Source organism: Cavia porcellus, unplaced genomic scaffold (genome assembly GCF_034190915.1).
Source record: "Cavia porcellus strain 051 isolate PalLab524CR breed Dunkin Hartley unplaced genomic scaffold, mCavPor4.1 scaffold_22, whole genome shotgun sequence".
NCBI classification, from domain to species: Eukaryota; Metazoa; Chordata; class Mammalia; order Rodentia; family Caviidae; genus Cavia; species Cavia porcellus.
Window position 1 is genome coordinate 54,799,682 of NW_026947505.1, and position 16,824 is coordinate 54,816,505.

Genomic DNA, 16,824 nt, shown 5'->3' on the forward strand with positions numbered 1-16,824 from the left:
CCCTGCATACAATTTCTTACAATCAGTTATCTTCTCTCTCTCTCTCTCTCTCTCTCTCTCTCTCTCTCTCTCTCTCTCTCTCTCTTCTCAGGGATTGAACTTGCTTACCAGGCAAGCTCTTAAACCACTGAGCTAAACCCCCAACCCTCTTTCTCTCTCTTTGAATCTTTTTTAAAAATAAAAACAAAGTAGCAAGCTTTAAATGTTTTTGTCTTTTTATTATTGTTTATCATAAAAAACTGATCCAGTTGGGTTGACGCGAGTTTGCTTTTTCTGAGTGACGTAAGTCATAGAAAGTTCCTGGTTTTCAGTTCCCTGTGGGTACAGCTGCTGGTTTCCCGTCTGTCTTCTTCAGTGCTGGAGATAGAGCTGGCCAGTCCCTAGTGATATGGTCTTCGGGCCGTGACTTCTGCTTTGAATTGTTCTGTAGAAAATGCTAAATATAGCAGTGCAGGTGCTTTTCTCGGCTGGTGTTTCTTGAGTTGAATAAGCAATAGTTTGCAGAGTTGCTAAGTTTCACACAGTTTAGAATTTCCACAGTTCATGGTCTGAAACCCCATTAGAAGGGACGTGTAATTGTTAGACAACCATGATGATTTTATTTTAGGTCAATTTACAAGTGTTAATTGTTGGTCCCTCGTCATTTTTAAGTGGAAAAAACAAAGCAAGAAATGCTGCCCTGTCCATCTCTACTTGTCCCCTCTCAATCATGCAAGGTGTGTCTTGAATTCTGTTTCAATAGCTTCTCACTAAGAGAGGCCGAGCCTGAGGCACTAAAGAAGCCTGTAAGCAACAAGAGCAAACTGTCCAGGCATTAAGAACAGAAAGAGTGGAGTAAATAACAAAATCCTTGGATGGAGAATCTCCCTTCTTGGCACTTGATGTCCCAGAGCATTTTCTTCTTCAGTTTGACACTGTACAGGATGTCCCAGGAAAGACAGCCACGTGTAGGTATTCTTGGCATCTGTCCCATCATGTTGGTGGTTCTGATTGTCCCATAAATGTGAAGACAGTCGTGTGTGCAAAAGCACTGTGGTTGCCTCAGTAGTGTTACTACAAAGTTCCAAGAAGACAAAGGTGGAAACAATTGTAAGAGAGTTTTCAGCTTTCTTCTGTTGTGTCTAGTGAGTAATACTCCAAAGAGTCTGAACACAGCAGCCCTCCCGTGAGAAAGCACAGGCTGGAGAAGGTGGCTGGGAAGAGGTGGTACTAGAGAGAGGAGAGGAAGCATCTTCTTAGGAAAGTAGATGGTGCAGAGGTAACAGCTCAGCCTTGAGTCAGTTCTCCCCAGGTCCAGATCCAGGGACACCATTCACATGCATGTGACCCCTGGAAGATAAACCTGCGTGGACCTTACATTCTTTATCTGTAAAATGGGAATGATAGAACAGTATTCACTTATAAAAGAGGTTGATAAATTAATGAAAGTAAAATGCCTCACCTTCACTTCTCACAGTACCCTGTGAGGAAATCAGCGCCTGCATTTCGCACATGAGGAAGCAGATCCAAGAACTTTCTTCCCTGTACTATGAAGCAACACTAGCCCACGAGGAGCAACTACTCTTCAAATTATAAGCATGTGTTTCACACTAAGCTTGTTTTGATTTGATTGCAGTATTACACAATTTTTATTTTTTTTTTATTTTTTTAATTTTTTTTTTTAAATTTTATTTAAGGAGAAAAGAGAAAAAAGCAGGGAAAGGGTACAAGTTATACAGATTTACAGAAAAAAATGAACAGTAGGAAATCACTAGTTAATGGATTACATATTTTCATCTTAGAAATAATTGTTCAAGTCACAAAATTAAAGCTTGTAAAGTGGACATTCCATCAATGATACTGCAAACAGTTCTGTTCATTGATCCAATAAAACTCTGTGATATCATTTTCTATCTTATACGCTTAAATATACATGCAGTTATATAGTTTGGAGCACTTTCTTTTCCTCTCTTTTGTACCATGACTATTACACATTTTGGGTTTCATTGCTCCCATGGTTCTTATTACTGTTTTGGAAGAGAGTAAAACCAAATGTGACATAACAGAACAGAATCGGTCAAGTCAAAAGGGTGGACATAATAGATAATGTAAAAACATAATACAAGGTGATCAACAATGGTTACCATAATGCCTCCTGCTATCTCTAATAGAATTGCCTATATCGTTAGTTATAATACAATTGAACAAAACAGTAAAGAATAAAACCGACAAAACCAAAACATTGGAGACATTGTAGGTCTTCAAAAGTAGATAAAAGTCAACAAGAATGGGCGTCATAATGAATCTCATTATCTTCACAGCTGATGCCTAAACTTTCGAACCTGATACTATCCAGCAAAACAGAATAGGGGAACATCAGTCAAAAACAAGATGGTGAGAGTAATACAGGGCTTTAAATCAAGATAATGGAAAGTCAAAGTGGGTTACTATAATATATCCTGCTATTTTTTTCCTTTAATTAAAAGGATAAAGATAAAAAAGTAAATAATGGAGTGGAGATTGAGATAAAAGAGGGCATAACAACGAAACAGCGCAGATCAAAACATAACCATTTAAGCAGAATAGTGTTTCACCACCAGATAATCCTAACCTAAAAGTAGTTACCATATTGTCTCTTTCTTTGAAATCCTTGAGTACAACTTCGTATACTGTAGCATTAAGTATATCAAAACAATGTAAAACCATTCAAGAGAATGACAGCATTACAGAATATTTAGAATCGACTAACAGAAAATGAACAATGGTTTCTGTATAATCTCCTTGTCTTTAAAAGGTTTTTGCTTATACTATCGTACATAATAAAATCCAATATTAATAAAATCGTACATAATAAAATCCAATATCCAGCCTATTTAGACCATTGGAGACAGAAGGACAAAAGCTAGATGAGACTACAAAACAAGATGATACTAAATCAGTATTACCTATTAAGATGTCATTTTCTCCAAAATAGCTGTTCCCATCATCCAATCTTCTCTGCCTCATTTCTGTTAAGCTCTTTTTCTGTCCGTAGCTGTCAGTTTGTCTTCTTCATTTTGTTCTCTGCTCCATTCGTTGCGGCCTCTCTGCCATTATTTCTGGATTCTTTGTATTTTTCTTTTTTTAGAATATCCTGCAATACTCTCTGTAGAGTTGAATTGGTGGTTGCAAATTCCCCCAGTTCCTCTTTATCCTGGAAGCACCTTGTTTTTCCATCAATTTCTAGGGACAGTTGTGCAGGATATCTCAATCTTGGCTGGAGATTATTATCTTTCAAAGCTTGAATTATTTCCTCCCATGCTCTTCGTGATTTGATGGTTTGTGCAGAGAAATCTGCTGTAATTCTGATGGGTGTTCCCTTGTAAGTGGTCTGTTTCTTGTCTCTGACAGCTTTTAATATTCTGTTCTTGTATTGAATTTCTGGAATTTTTATTATTATATGCCTGGGTGTTGCTCTGTTTGGGTTGTAGGTAGCTGGGGTCCTGTATGCCTCATACATCTGAGTATCTTTACCTTTTGCTAAATTAGGAAAATTCTCCTGGATTATTTCTGTGAGTAGCTTTTGTAGTTCACTTGTTTGTGTCCCTACTTCTTCTTTTATGTTCTTAATCCTTAAGTTATGGATCCTCTTATCATCTTCTTGTCTTTGTATTATTGCTGTTTGTTTCTTTGTTATTTTTAAGAAGTTTTTCATTTCATTCTCCCATATTACAAGTCTGCCCTCCAGTTCAGATAGTCTGTCCTTAGTTTCTTTCAAGCTGTTATGCCAGTCTTCGATAGACTTCTTAGTATCCTGGTAGTCCCTTTGAACCTGCTTCACGTATTCTATGCTTTCTCTGTTTTCTCCATCAAACAATTCTCCCCTTTTTTTCTGTTCTTCCATTCCACCACCTGTTTTTTCTTGGGTGGTACTTAGCATTTCTCTAACTATTCTGCATACTTCTAGCTTCAGGTCGTTGATAACTTCATTCCTGAATTGGTCTATGAGGCTCTCTATATGGCGCCTTATGTGTATTGGTGCGGTGTCTGCTATTGCCTGTTTCTCAGAACTGGGGGCCGAGGAGCCTTTCTTGTTGCTGCCTCTTCCCATGCTGCCTCTTCTTCTCTGTTCCTTATATATGCAAGCTTATATAAGAGGCCCAGCTTCTCTCCCAGTCAGCCACAGCCTGATCGAATTGTGCCAGTTAGGTGTTCCCGCTCACCACTGCGCACCAGGGAGTTACGGACCAGGCAGCCTACGTGTCTCCCCTCCCGGCCACCGTCAGGCTCTGGGATCTGGGTTGGGACAGCCTACCAGGTCTGCCGGCAGCGTCACGCAGGCCAGGCACTTTTCACCAATCCCGCCCGAGAGGGGGATGTGTGGCTGGAGTCGCCACTGCGCCCTGCTCCCGCAGGACTGCTCGGGCCCAGAAAGTCCTCTGCTGGAGTCAAACTGTGGTAGAGTGTCAGTTTCTCTCACTCACCTCACCACAAGTCAGTGCACGCCTCCCTGCCGTTCTCAGGCTCTCGTTCCCAGAGCTTCTGCGCGTCTCTCTTTGCCGAGCCACTGTAGAGGCAGCCAGCCGCCGCGCGGCGGGAAACCCAAATCGCGGCTTACAATGGCGCGGGGTCCAGCCTCCACACCGAGGCTTTTCTGTTCCTGTTTTAGCACCAGGACTGCATTCCAAGTTGGCTTCTCTCAGCCCAGTTCGTTCCTGAGTCAGCAGAGCATATCTCCACCTGCTTATGTCTCCGTAGTCTGCACCATTCCTGGCTTCTGAGCCGAGTCTTTCAGAGAGCCTCCCGTAGTTGCTGTTATCTGTCCGCCATGTTCTCCCGGAAGTTCCCACAATTTTTAAAAAATGCAAGTTGGTTTTTGTTTTCACTTCTTGCTAACAAACTTCTTTCATAAATTCCTCAAACAATTCCATTCAAAAAAATTCAATTCTAAGTTTGCCACCTCTGAGCTTTACCCAAGGGGTGCGTCAGTGTTGGGGCACATTATCACACCTCTTGCCAGTTCTTTAAACAGTTAAGTGAGCACCTAACTTAGAGACAACCCCCCAAAAACAACCAAGAAAAACAGATAAACTGTATTTCATCAAAATTAAACACTCTGGTGATTCAACAAATACCAACAGAAAGCAAAGAGAAGCTGGGTATGGATTTGCTTGACTGTAATCTCAGGACTCTGGGAAGCAGAGGCAGGAAGATCAGAAATTGGAGCCCAACTTCGATAACTTAGCAATTTAGAAATACTCTATCTCAAAATTAAAAATAAGATCTAGAAATGTAGCTCAATACAAAGGTCTTGGGTTCAAACCCCAGAAACAAAAACAAAACAAAAACCATAATATAAAAAAAAAAAGTGGGGGGGGGACTTCCAGAAGAACATGGCAGATAGATAGCAGCAGCTACGGAGGCTCTCTGAGAATCCAGGAATGCTGGGTTATGAGGAGTCCTAAGCAAGGGGAATTACACCCTGCTGACCCAGGAATGAACTAAGCTAAGAGAAACCAACTGGAAATCCAACCCTGGTGCTATAACAGGAATCGATAAAATCTCAGTGCAGAAGCTAGAACCTGCGCCACTGGAAGCCGTGATTAGAACTTCCTGCTGCCGCTGCTGCATCCAAATCTGCAGGACAGGGAGAGAGATACGCGAAAGCTCTGAGAGCGGGAATCTGCAAACGGAGTTGAGAGCGGGACTAGCAAGGAGCCCTACATCGACTTGCAGTGAGTGAGCGGAATGGGGACCCTTTCATAGAGTAGGAGGCTCCAGCAAAGGACATTCTGGGACTGGGCAGACTTGCCGGAACAGGGCGCTGCAGTGACTTCAGTCACATGTTCCCTTCTCAAGTGGGAGTGGTGGGGAGAACCTGGCCTGCGTGACACCACTGACTTAGACCCAATAGGCTAGCCCAAACCAGGTCCCAGCACCTGGAGGTGCACCCTAGTGGTGATGCCTTCAGTAGGTTGACCTGAAGGAGCAGGCCCAGCAGAGGCTGCCCAGGTCTGTGTCTCCCTAGTACACTGCAGTGGGCGGGAACACCTAGCCGGCGCAATTCAAACTATTACCGAAAAAGAGAGAAAAATTGGGCCTCCTACATTTGCTTGTATGGAAGGAACAAAAAGTATGGGAAGAGGAAGGAACAAGAAAGGGTCCTCAGTCCCCAATCCTGAGAACACTGATCCAGGAAAGGGAAACGCAAAGGAAGACAGAAAACATGCAATATCAGACACGGCACCAATCAACATAAAGCAATATCTCCAGAGCCTCATAGATGAGTTTAAAAATGAAGTATTTAATGAAATAAAGCAAGAGATAAGTAGAATAGTTAGAGAAATGCTAAGCACCACCCAAGAAAAAACACATGGTGGAATGGAAGAACAGAAAAAAAGGGGAGAATTGTTTGATGGAGAAAATAGAGAAAACATAGAATACGTGAAGCAGGTTCAAAGAGATTACCAGGAAACTAAAAACTCTATTGAAAGCTGGCATAACAGCTCGAAAGAAACTAAGGATAGATTATCTGAATTGGAGGCTTTAATATCGGAGCATGAAATAAAAAACTTCTTAAAAATAACAAGAAAACAAACAGCAATAATACAAAGACTAGAAGATGATAAGAGGATCTACAACCTAAGAATTAAGAACATAAAAGAAGAAGTAGGGACACAAACAAATGGACTACAAAAGCTATTCACAGAAATAATCCTGGAGAATTTCCCTAATTTAGCAAATGTAAAGATACTCAGATATACGAGGCATACAGGACCCCAGCCACCTACAACCCAAACAGAGCTACACCCAGGCATATAATAATCAAAATTTCAGAAATCCAATATAAGAACAGAATACTAAAAGCTGTCAGAGACAAGAAACAATCACTTACAAGGGAACACCCATCAGATTACAGCAGACTTCTTGGCACACACCATCAAATCACGAAGAGCATGGGGGGAAATAATTCAAGCTTTGAAAGATAACAACCTCTAGCCAAGATTGATATATCTTGCACAACTGTCCCTAGAAATTGATAGAAAAACAAGGTGCTTTCAGGATAAAGAGGAACTAGGGGAATTTGCAACCACCAATTCAACTCTACAGAGAATACTGCAGGATATTCTAAAAAAGGAAAATACCAAGACTTCAGAAACAGTGGCAGAGAGGCCACAATGAATGGAGCAGAAAGCAAAATGAAGAAGACAAACTGACAACAAATGACAGAAAAAGAGCTCAACAGAAATGAGGCAGAGAAGACTGGATGATAGGAACAGCTATTTTGTTGAAAATGACATCATAATAGCTAGTGCTGATTTAGTATCACCTTGCTTTGAAGTCCCATCAAGCTTTTAAGACTGTTTCCATCAGTCTTAACAGGTTGTATTTTATTGGATTTTATTATATATGATAATATAAGCAAAAACTTTTATAGATAAGATTATACAGAAACCATTATTCATTTTCTGATCGCTGGTTCTAAATACCCTGTAATACTGTCATTCTCTTGAATGGTTTTACATTGTCTTGATATGTTTGATGCTACAGTATACAAAGTTATACTCAAAGACTTCAAGGAAAGAGACATTATGGTAACTACTTTTATGTCGGGATGTCTTGTGGTGAAACACTATTTTGCTTAAATAGTTATGCTTTGACCTACGCTGTTTTGTTGTTATGCCCTCTTTTATCTCAGTCTCCTTTTTTAATTACTTACTTTTTAATTTTTTTTAATTAAGGGAAAAATAAAAAAGTAGGATATATTATTATAGTAACCCACTTTGATTTCCTATTAACTTGATCTGAAACCCTGTATTGCCCTCACCATCTTGCTTTGACTGATTTTCCTCTATTCTGCTTTGCTTGATAGTACCAAGTTCGAAAGTATAGTCAACAACTGTAAAGACAATAAGATTCATTATGACGCCCGTTCCGGTTGACTATTATCTTCTTTTAAAGCCCTGTAATGTCTCCAATGTTTTGGTTTTATTCTTTACTGTTTTGTTCAATTTTATTATAACTGATGATATAAGCAATTCTTTTTAAGATAGCAAGAGGCAGTATGGTAGCCATTGTTGATCACCTAGTATTTTGTTTTTACATTATCTATTATGTCCATCCTTTTGGTTTGACTGACTCTGTTCTGTTATGTCACATTTGGTTTTATTCTCTTCAAAAAAAAAGTAATAAGAACTGTGGAAGTAATAAAACCCAAAATGTGTAATTGTCATTGTACAAAAGAAAGGAAAAGAAAGTGCTCTAAAGAATATAACTGCATGTATATTTAAGTGTATAAGATAGATAACCATATTACTGAGTCTTGTTGGATCATTGAACAAAACTGTTTCCAGTCTCACTGTTTGAAAGTCCACTTTATATGCTTTAATTTTGTAACTTGAACAACTATTTCTAAGATAACAATATGTAATCTATTAACTAGTGATTTCCTATTGGTTTTTTTTCTGAAATTCTGTATAACTTGTACCCTATTTCTGCTTTTTTTTCTTTTTCTCCTTAATAAAAAAAAGAAGAAAAAGAAAAGAAGTTGGGCATGGTGGCTCACGCCTGTAATCCCAGCACTAGGCAGGCTGAGGCAGGAGGATCATTGCAAGTTTGAAACCAGCATGGGCTACAAAGTGAGCTCAAGCCCAGCATGAATTGCATAGTGAGACCCTGTCTCAAAAAAAAGGACAGTCATTGGTTGGGAGAAAATATTTACAAAGCATGTTTGATAAGGGATTTGTATCTAGAATATATAAGTGATTCTCCAATGATAAAGAAAAGTCAAACTTCAAAATTGGAAAGCAATCTAAATAGATATTTCCTTGAAGAAAATACACAAATAGCAAATAAGCAAGAGCAGATTCCCAAATCATCATTGCATCTACATTAGAAAAATATTAATCAAAATCACAGTGAGGCACCACCTCAAACCCACTGTGATTGCTAAACCAAAAAAGACAGCCAATAACAAGAACTGGCAAGGGATCTGCAGAAACTGAAAGACTCACGTACTTCTGTAAGGAATGGAAAGTGGTGCCAACACTTTAGAAAACAGCCTGGCGATTCTTCAGCAAGTGAAATATAGAGCTAGCATATGACACAGCAATTCTACTCTTAGATTTACACCTAGAAGGAGGAAAAAATATGTGTATAAACTCATACACAAATATTCAGAGCAGCAAGTTCCAAAAGTGGGAACAAACTAAATGTTCCTCAGCTGATGGAGGAATGAATGGGTAGAGTGTGGTCTATGCATACAGCGCACTCTGCAGTGCTGATAAATGCTACGACAGGGCCAAACCTCGAAATGTAACAAAAAGTGAGAGAAATCAGTCACAAGGGACCACATAGCACACTATTCAGTTAATTTGAAGTATCCAAAATAGGCGAGTTTATAGAAACAGGAAGTAAACTAAGGTTGCCTACAGAGAAAAAAGGAATGGGGAAACTGGGGGATGAAAGGACAAGAAGCTTCTTTCTGTGGAGATGAAAATGTCCTAACTTATTGCTGTGATGGTTACATGGTTCTGTGAATGAATACACTAAAAACTATTGAACTGAATATTTCAGACAGCTAAACTGTATGATGTGTGTGTTTTATGTCAATCAATAAGGCTGTTTTCAAAAACTCTGCACGCTGACTTAATACCCAGTAAGTCCGTCTCTAGGTGTATACCTGGGAAAAATAACAGCACCTATTTGCACACAGACTTGTACATTATGTTTTTAGAATCAAATTTGTTATTAATTTATAATTTATTGTTATCATAGTTTATTGCAAGAAACTTTTTTTTCCAAACTGGAAATGATCCAACTGCCCATGAACACAAGAATAAAGAAATAAATTATAGTTATTCATACAATGAGACACTATCCAGCAGCAAATAAGAACAAATTATTGATACATGTGACAACATAAATTAATTTCAAAAATGTTATATCGAGTGAAAAAAAAACTAGACATTAAAGACATAAAAAAGAAAATAAAAAGTATACGCTATCTAGGCACAGTGGTACTCACATCTAATCCCAACTACTCTGGAGGCTGATTTGAAGTTTCAAGTTCAAGACCAGTTGGCAATTTAGCAAGACCCTGTCTTGATTTATTTTTTTTAAATTTTATTTAAAGAAAGACTAAACAAAACAGAAAATGGGTAGAAATAATACATATGTTCAGAGAAAAAATAAACAGTAAGAAATCACTAGTTAATGTTTACATACTGTCCTTTTACAAATAGTTGTTCAAGACACAAAAGTGGAACATATAAAGTGGGGATTCAAACAGTGAGACTGCAAACAGTTCTGTTCAACTATCCAACAAAAACTTAGTAATATGGTTGTCAATCCTATACACTTAAACATACATACAGTTATCCATATCTTCATTTATGTTGCGATTAAATAAACTAAAGCAGGTTAACATCACTCTGAACAAAGAATAACAGTATTGCTGGATTTCACATCATGACACTCCGGGATCAGCACTGGGGACGGCAGTGGCAAGACCCTGTCATAGAACCTGTCCTAAAGAGAACTACCTTGCATTTTCTGGTTCCATCTGCTTGACACAAAATTGGCAGAGTTGAAGGGGACAGAATGATACCTTGTAGGTAGAGAGGTGACCTGGTGATAACTTACAGGTACAGAGCACTTGCTGCCATGTGTGAGGCCACAAAAAATAAAGTACATAAAATGAATCTACTAGTAATAAAAACTTAGACAGCAGTCAGGAAGAAAAGGGGTTTTTTGAGAGAGAACCTCATTAAATTGCTCGGTTAGGGCTAAAACCTGGTCATTCTCCTGTCTCCGTCTCTAAGGGTGATTTTTTGTTTGTTTTCCTTGCGGTGCTAAGGATTGAATCCAGGATCTATATGTACTGTTATTCCCTCAGCCCCCTCATGTTAGATTTATTCTGTGACTTGTGGCTGAATCTAATTAAAACTAGTGTAGGTGATATTCAGCAAGTCACCAAAGCAAATGCATAAATGTGGTGGCATTTCATGGTATCAAGTAAAATTTTTTGACGAAAATATGCTCTGGGAAACAATGAAGAATATGATATATTCCATTCAAGACAGAAGTCATGAACAGGCATCTGGAAGAAGCTTTGTCAGGGTCTGTGCTGCAGCACAAGGGACTAGTGTATGGACTGAACCCTGAAGATACGGCAGCAGTTGCTGATATAGGAAAATGAAACGCAAATGCAGTGTCCTGCTGGCTAGCCACAGACTTTCTGTTTGGTCAGGAAGAGGAGGGAGGCTCCTTGAGGACCTGTGAGGATGCTGCAGGGTCAGAGTTGTCCAGGGAGGCTGTGGTGAGGTCATCTGGGGAAGAGCTATGACCAAAGTTTGCTGAAGCCAAATGCAGGTCTCTCGGAGCAGCCATGGGGCGGCTGGCCCAAGGCGCGGGGGCAGTGATGGAAGGAAAAGCCACGGGAAATACTCACGGGTCATGTCAGGACCTGCCCTCCTGTTCCACTGCCCTCTCCTTCTCCTTCTCTCCACTTTGTGTTTTAAGACTTAGACTAGCTAACTCAGCTTTTCCTCACATCCACCTCGGACCCAGGAATATCATCTTTTCACATTATTTATTTTTCAAATGAAGAAACTAATGCTTAGAGAGATTAAGTGAGCAGCTTAAGTTAGCGAAGGGCATTCTCTTCATCTCCAGGCTCCATCTCCACATTGAACATGATGAGACACCTCAATATCTAACAGAACATGACAAGCTGTGAGCACCCAGCACACTGTACAGGGCCTACAGGGCATTTGCACAAAGGAGTTGTTTGATATTGCTCAACAATTGCCACAAACAGCATTTCCAAATTTGGTGGTCTTTTTTTTTTGGACAGAGTCTCACTATGTAACCCAGGCTGGCCTCAGACTCACGGTGATCCTTTTGCTTCAGCCTACCTCACGCTGAGGTTACAGCTGTGCACCGCCATGCCTGACAAATTCTGTGGTCTTTCCCTTTTTAAACCATGTCCACTGCAGTATAAGCTTCTTAATGACTGAAGTGCATTTCCTGTTCTTTTATTTATCCACTACCACTTCATCCTCCAGTACAAGGCCTTTAAGGCAAGCACTCGACAAACACTGGCTCCTTTTGTGTCAAGGAAGTATATTCAGCCACCCATATTTGGATAGTACCCATTTTTTAAATCCTAACATGTACATTTTCCCACAATTTAATATTGGTAAAATCAAGAGTCATCTTTTAACTTAGCATCATCAGGTCCCAAACTAATTTGCAACACCTTTTCTTTCTTAGTGGTACACAAAATATGGGTGCATCTCATATTTGATGTTTTAGTCAGTGAAATAAATTATCATTCAAGTATCCTTGAGGATCGTGGGTCTTCCTGGCTCTTGGGCAAATCATTCCACATTCTCAACATTTCCTTAGTTCAGTTTTCCAGTCCTCTTGCTGGTGCCTCCAGTTTACATCCTGTAATTTTCTACGTTTCTCAAGTAAAGTGAAGACTATTATATTGCAAAGAATCACTGCTAAATACAACGTAGTAGCACAGTTACCATGTTAATACAAGGTGATAACATAGTTCACCACAACTAAACACTGTTAATGATTCTAAATATGTTTGATATAGAATTAACTCAAATATTCAACTGGCAGAAATACTCTTTATTTTCTGAATAACCAACCATATTATTTGAGCCAGAGTTTATGGAAACAGTATAGTTGGAAGCAGAGTAATGTTGGAATTAAATAAAATAACCACAGCAACACAATACATTTAATCACAATATAATTATCATTCCTTGAATAGCACTGTGGCCTGAGAAAATCTCTGAAGATTAAAGGTTTTTAAACAAGTCCAGATGCCTCATGCCATCCAAATACCCTCTTTATACACTTTCATCCTTTACTGATCTAGGAGGGGGTCTCGGGCCGGCCAAGGCCCTGAAGGAGAAGCTGTCTTCATTAGCAGTGCATGGAGGGGTCTGCCATGAGCCTCACACTGTGGAAAGAGCCAGCCTCTTATGCTCTCCTCATGCAGAGGACCAGTAAAATGGATGCTGTGCCTCGCAAACGCTATACACACAATTCCTGGCTTGTTCTCTTCCCTCCGTGCCCTCGTGCATCCTGATAGAACTTTCTGCCATTGCAGAAATACTTTATAGATCTGTACTGTCCAGTTCAGTAATCACCACAACTGGTTCTACTGAGCTGAGCATTGTATGGCTAGTGTAGCCGAAGAACTGAGTTTTCAATTTTTTAAAACTTAATTTAAATAGCTATGCGGCAGGTGGTTACCCTATGAAAAAGCACAAAACTAGCATGTACTGTGTTTTGAGGGGCTTTTGGGGTTGAGACGAGGTCTTGCTATGCAGCACGGGTCACTCGTGGCGGTCCGCCTACCTCAGCCTCCCTCCCATGTGCTGGGATTACAGGCATATGCCACCACGCCCTACTCTAGCATGTACTTTGTAGCCTCAATTTTTCTTGTCCATGTCACTGAATTTCTGGGGCATCTCAGTGGCTGTTTTCTCCATGAGATCCAGCCTTTTCAATGGGATTTATTCTTTCCCTCTTTGTAATTCTTTTCACATATTTGTGAAACAATTTGTGGCATCAAAACCTGTCATAGTTTGAATGTGCTCCTCAAAAGTTCATGTCTTAGAAACTCAATGGTATTTGGAGGTGAGGCTTTTGAAAGGAATTAGTATTAGATAATGCTATGTGGGCGGGTCCCTGTGTTGACATTAGTGGCTTCATAAGAAGAAGAGAAACCCAAACCAGCATATGCTCTGTCTTGCTATGTGATACCCTGCACTGTGTTAGGATGAGGCAGGAAGGTCTTCACTAGATGCTAGCAACATGCTTTTGGACTTCTTAGCCGCTAGGACTGTAAGTCAATTCAATTCCTGTCCTTTAGAAATTTCCTAGTTTCATGTATTTTGTTTTAACAACAGAAAATAGACTAAGACATTTTTAAATTATATTAATAACTTGATTTATGATGTGGGGTTTGGATCACAAGGTATCAGCTCAACCTCTAGAAGGACTTGAAACCAAGATCAGCCTTGTGTGAAGTCACCTATCTCCATGTGGCCAAACCCTTGATGAACTTGGGCGAGTTTCCTTAGTTGGCAAAACTCCAGGCACCCTGCCACGAATCACTGCTGGGAAAAATAAGCGTAATCCCCGTAGCTCCAGTAGGAGGGGACATCTCAGAGATCTGTGTCTGTCTTTCCAGAACCCGCCCTGTGAGCTCGTTTCCCTTTGCTGGTTTTAGTCTGAATGCTTTTGGTATAATAAACTGTAATCATGAGTACAGTGGCTTTTCTGAGTTAAGAGAATCCATCTAGAGAATCTTTAAGAATCCTGAGAACAGTCTCAGGAATCTACTGAACTTGAAGTCACCTGAGAAAATAGATGCCTTAATGGTACCTGCAACCATCCCAAGTTGAGAATTCAGCTTCTTGAGTCACGCCCCATCACACAAGCTTTGGAGTGGTGGACAGTAGAGATCAAGGATGGTGGCTGGAGACTGGGCCTCAACACGGGCAAAAGACTGATGGAGCAAGTGTCTGGCCCAGGTGCACACATATATGCAAGAGAAATAGGAAATGAGTGGAGGACTGACCCATGGGAACCGAGGAACAGGGCTTTGTACAGCAGTCACATGGCCAGTGATGGCCAAGAAGTGGGAGGGTCAGGTGGACACAGCTCCTGCTTTGAAACTCCTGGAGTCTTTACGGTTCACATGCACCCCGGTCCTCAGGAACTAATCTCTGCCCTTGGGAGTCATGGTGAAAAGCAGATTTTACAGGCTGGAACTTGATTTTAGGCTGTTTTATGCCCTCTTGCTAATGACTGTTTTTCTACTCTTGACCCAACATCTAGACTCTGGAAGGAAGCTGGTGAGGCAGTTAGACAACAGAGTGACATCCTTCAGTGAGAAGGGGATCCACTCCCCATTTTTATCCTTCTGATAAAAATCAGAACCACCTAAAATTCCACCAACTAGAGATGCACCTCAGTTATCCAGAAATCTCCTAAAACAGTATTAAGAGAACTGGCCCTTCCCAACTTAGTGTAGATTCAGTGAGTCAGATAACCTTCCTCATTCTGAGCATAGAGTCATTACAGGGAAGCGTCACTAGCTTGTGGAAGGAAAGAGAGATCATTCTCAAGTATGGGCTCTTCTGGTTAGGGTAGGGCTTTGGACTTGGGCACAAGCATAAGTATCATCCCTCAGGATACTGCTCTGCTGGAGAAGGAGGAAAGAGTCTAGAAACAGGTAGGATGATGCTCCAAACGGATCTCCGCAGCAGACCTGTGCTGGCTTCCTCCTTAGACCCCGTGCTCCCACTGAACCTCAAGTCCTCGCCATAGTCTCCGATGGATGTTTGTCCTTCATGAAGATGCCAGGGCAGGAAGCACCAAGCTGGCTTCCTGAGGACCTCAGAGGAGCCAGGAAGTGACTTAGGGTTAGAGCAAAAGCACCAGTAAACAGAATGGGTCTACGAGGTGAGCAGGGCAGGGAGAAAGGGAAGGGTACAACTACATGAGGAAGTGTGAAGAATCAGCACAGTTTAGAGAAAAAGACGAAGGTAGGTTCAGTATTTAATGAATGGTTAGTGAAGGGATAACTGAATACTCTCCCCTAATATTATACAAGCATGTGGGTTAGTTACAGGCTTCACAGAGGTCAAACCGTTTCCTGTCTAGGGGTCGGAATTTTACTCTCCTTGGTAGGCGCTTAATCCTGTTATATGAGATCCCCAGATTTTTGTTGTTCCTGATTTCCTATCACCTACCCAGAATTTCCCTAAGGTTGCCCTTCATTTTTCCTCCCAGTCCACAACTGAAGTCTAGGCTTCATGAGGGTCTCAGAACATCTAAGAGGCATTTGAGTCTCTTTTTTAATGAGAGTTCTTGTGATCAATTTCACATGCAAAAACAGAAGACAGTTCTGTTCAGAAAGATATAAAGCATGACACAGAACACGACATAAACAAGGGGGAAGCCCATGAGGTTAGGGTGAGGATGGCGGTGGGCCCCTTGGTTCCTCTGAGACAGAGGTGCTGTTGCTGGTGGTCCAGGAGCTGCTGCTCCATCTGGTGTGAGGAACATGGCCAACAGGTCCCTGTGTCCGCCAGTGAATGTCCATACCAGTTTCTTGCACGGCCTTGGACCCCTTAAGAAAATACTGACCAATATATTAAGTTGAAAAATATATAGGAGGCAGGGAATACCAACCTGGAGTATTTGTCAATGGCGTGGGTGTTCTGGAAGAGACGAAGCCCCACCTGGCTCTTGAGAAGTCTCTTCTTCCTGGCGGAGGATTCACTGCCCAAGGCCAGGTGGACCACTATTTTGTCTTGCCTTTCTTCTGTCAGAATGTGACTTCGTGGGTTCCCAGACAGGCTGTTGGCCTCAGACTCACTGCAGCTTCCGTCCAGTATCATGGTGTTTGAGTGAGGCATTCCACACACGCATGGGAACTACAGGCAGCAAACACAGAGGGCTCAGTGGAGCTGACAAAGGAGAGCAAAGCCAGACTGCTACTCAGAAGCAGGGAAAGGCAGGAAAAGCTACAGGAACTTCCAGAGAGCATTTAGTTTAGTGATTCTATATTCTGGCTGCATAGAATACCATGCCCAGGCTCCACGCCAGCTAATGAACTTAAAACTCCCAGGTGACCCTACATGCAGCCAGAATGGAGAGCTTCTGATCTAGTCCAATTGCAGAGGCAAAAACTGAGACCCACTCCCGTGAGCCAGGGCATCCATTGGGCTGGAGGAGAACCAAGAAGCCAACCCATGAGCCCTCCCATGAGCTGCCAGTACACAGGCTGGGAAACAAAAATAATACCCCCCCCACCAAGCAACC

General features: G+C 41.1%; 1 protein-coding gene across 10 annotated transcripts in view; it reads right to left on the reverse strand.

Moving 5' to 3' along the window:
- Positions 1-203: 203 nt before the first annotated feature.
- The window catches only part of Gabrr2 (gamma-aminobutyric acid type A receptor subunit rho2), a 59,861-nt gene continuing 43,240 nt past the window's right edge, over positions 204-16,824 (reverse strand). For 7 of the 10 annotated variants that reach the window (XM_063233210.1, XM_063233209.1, XM_063233213.1 and 4 more), the window contains 2 exons: positions 16,242-16,436; positions 12,586-16,141 (listed from right to left, as the gene is read on the reverse strand). In XM_063233210.1, the coding sequence (XP_063089280.1) occupies positions 15,968-16,141; positions 16,242-16,436 (369 nt within the window). In that variant the 3' untranslated portion in view covers positions 12,586-15,967. Of the gene's footprint in view, positions 1,367-12,585; positions 16,437-16,824 lie in introns of those variants that run through there. The other 3 variants (XM_063233211.1, XM_063233207.1, XM_023564078.2) reach the window with 3 other exon arrangements.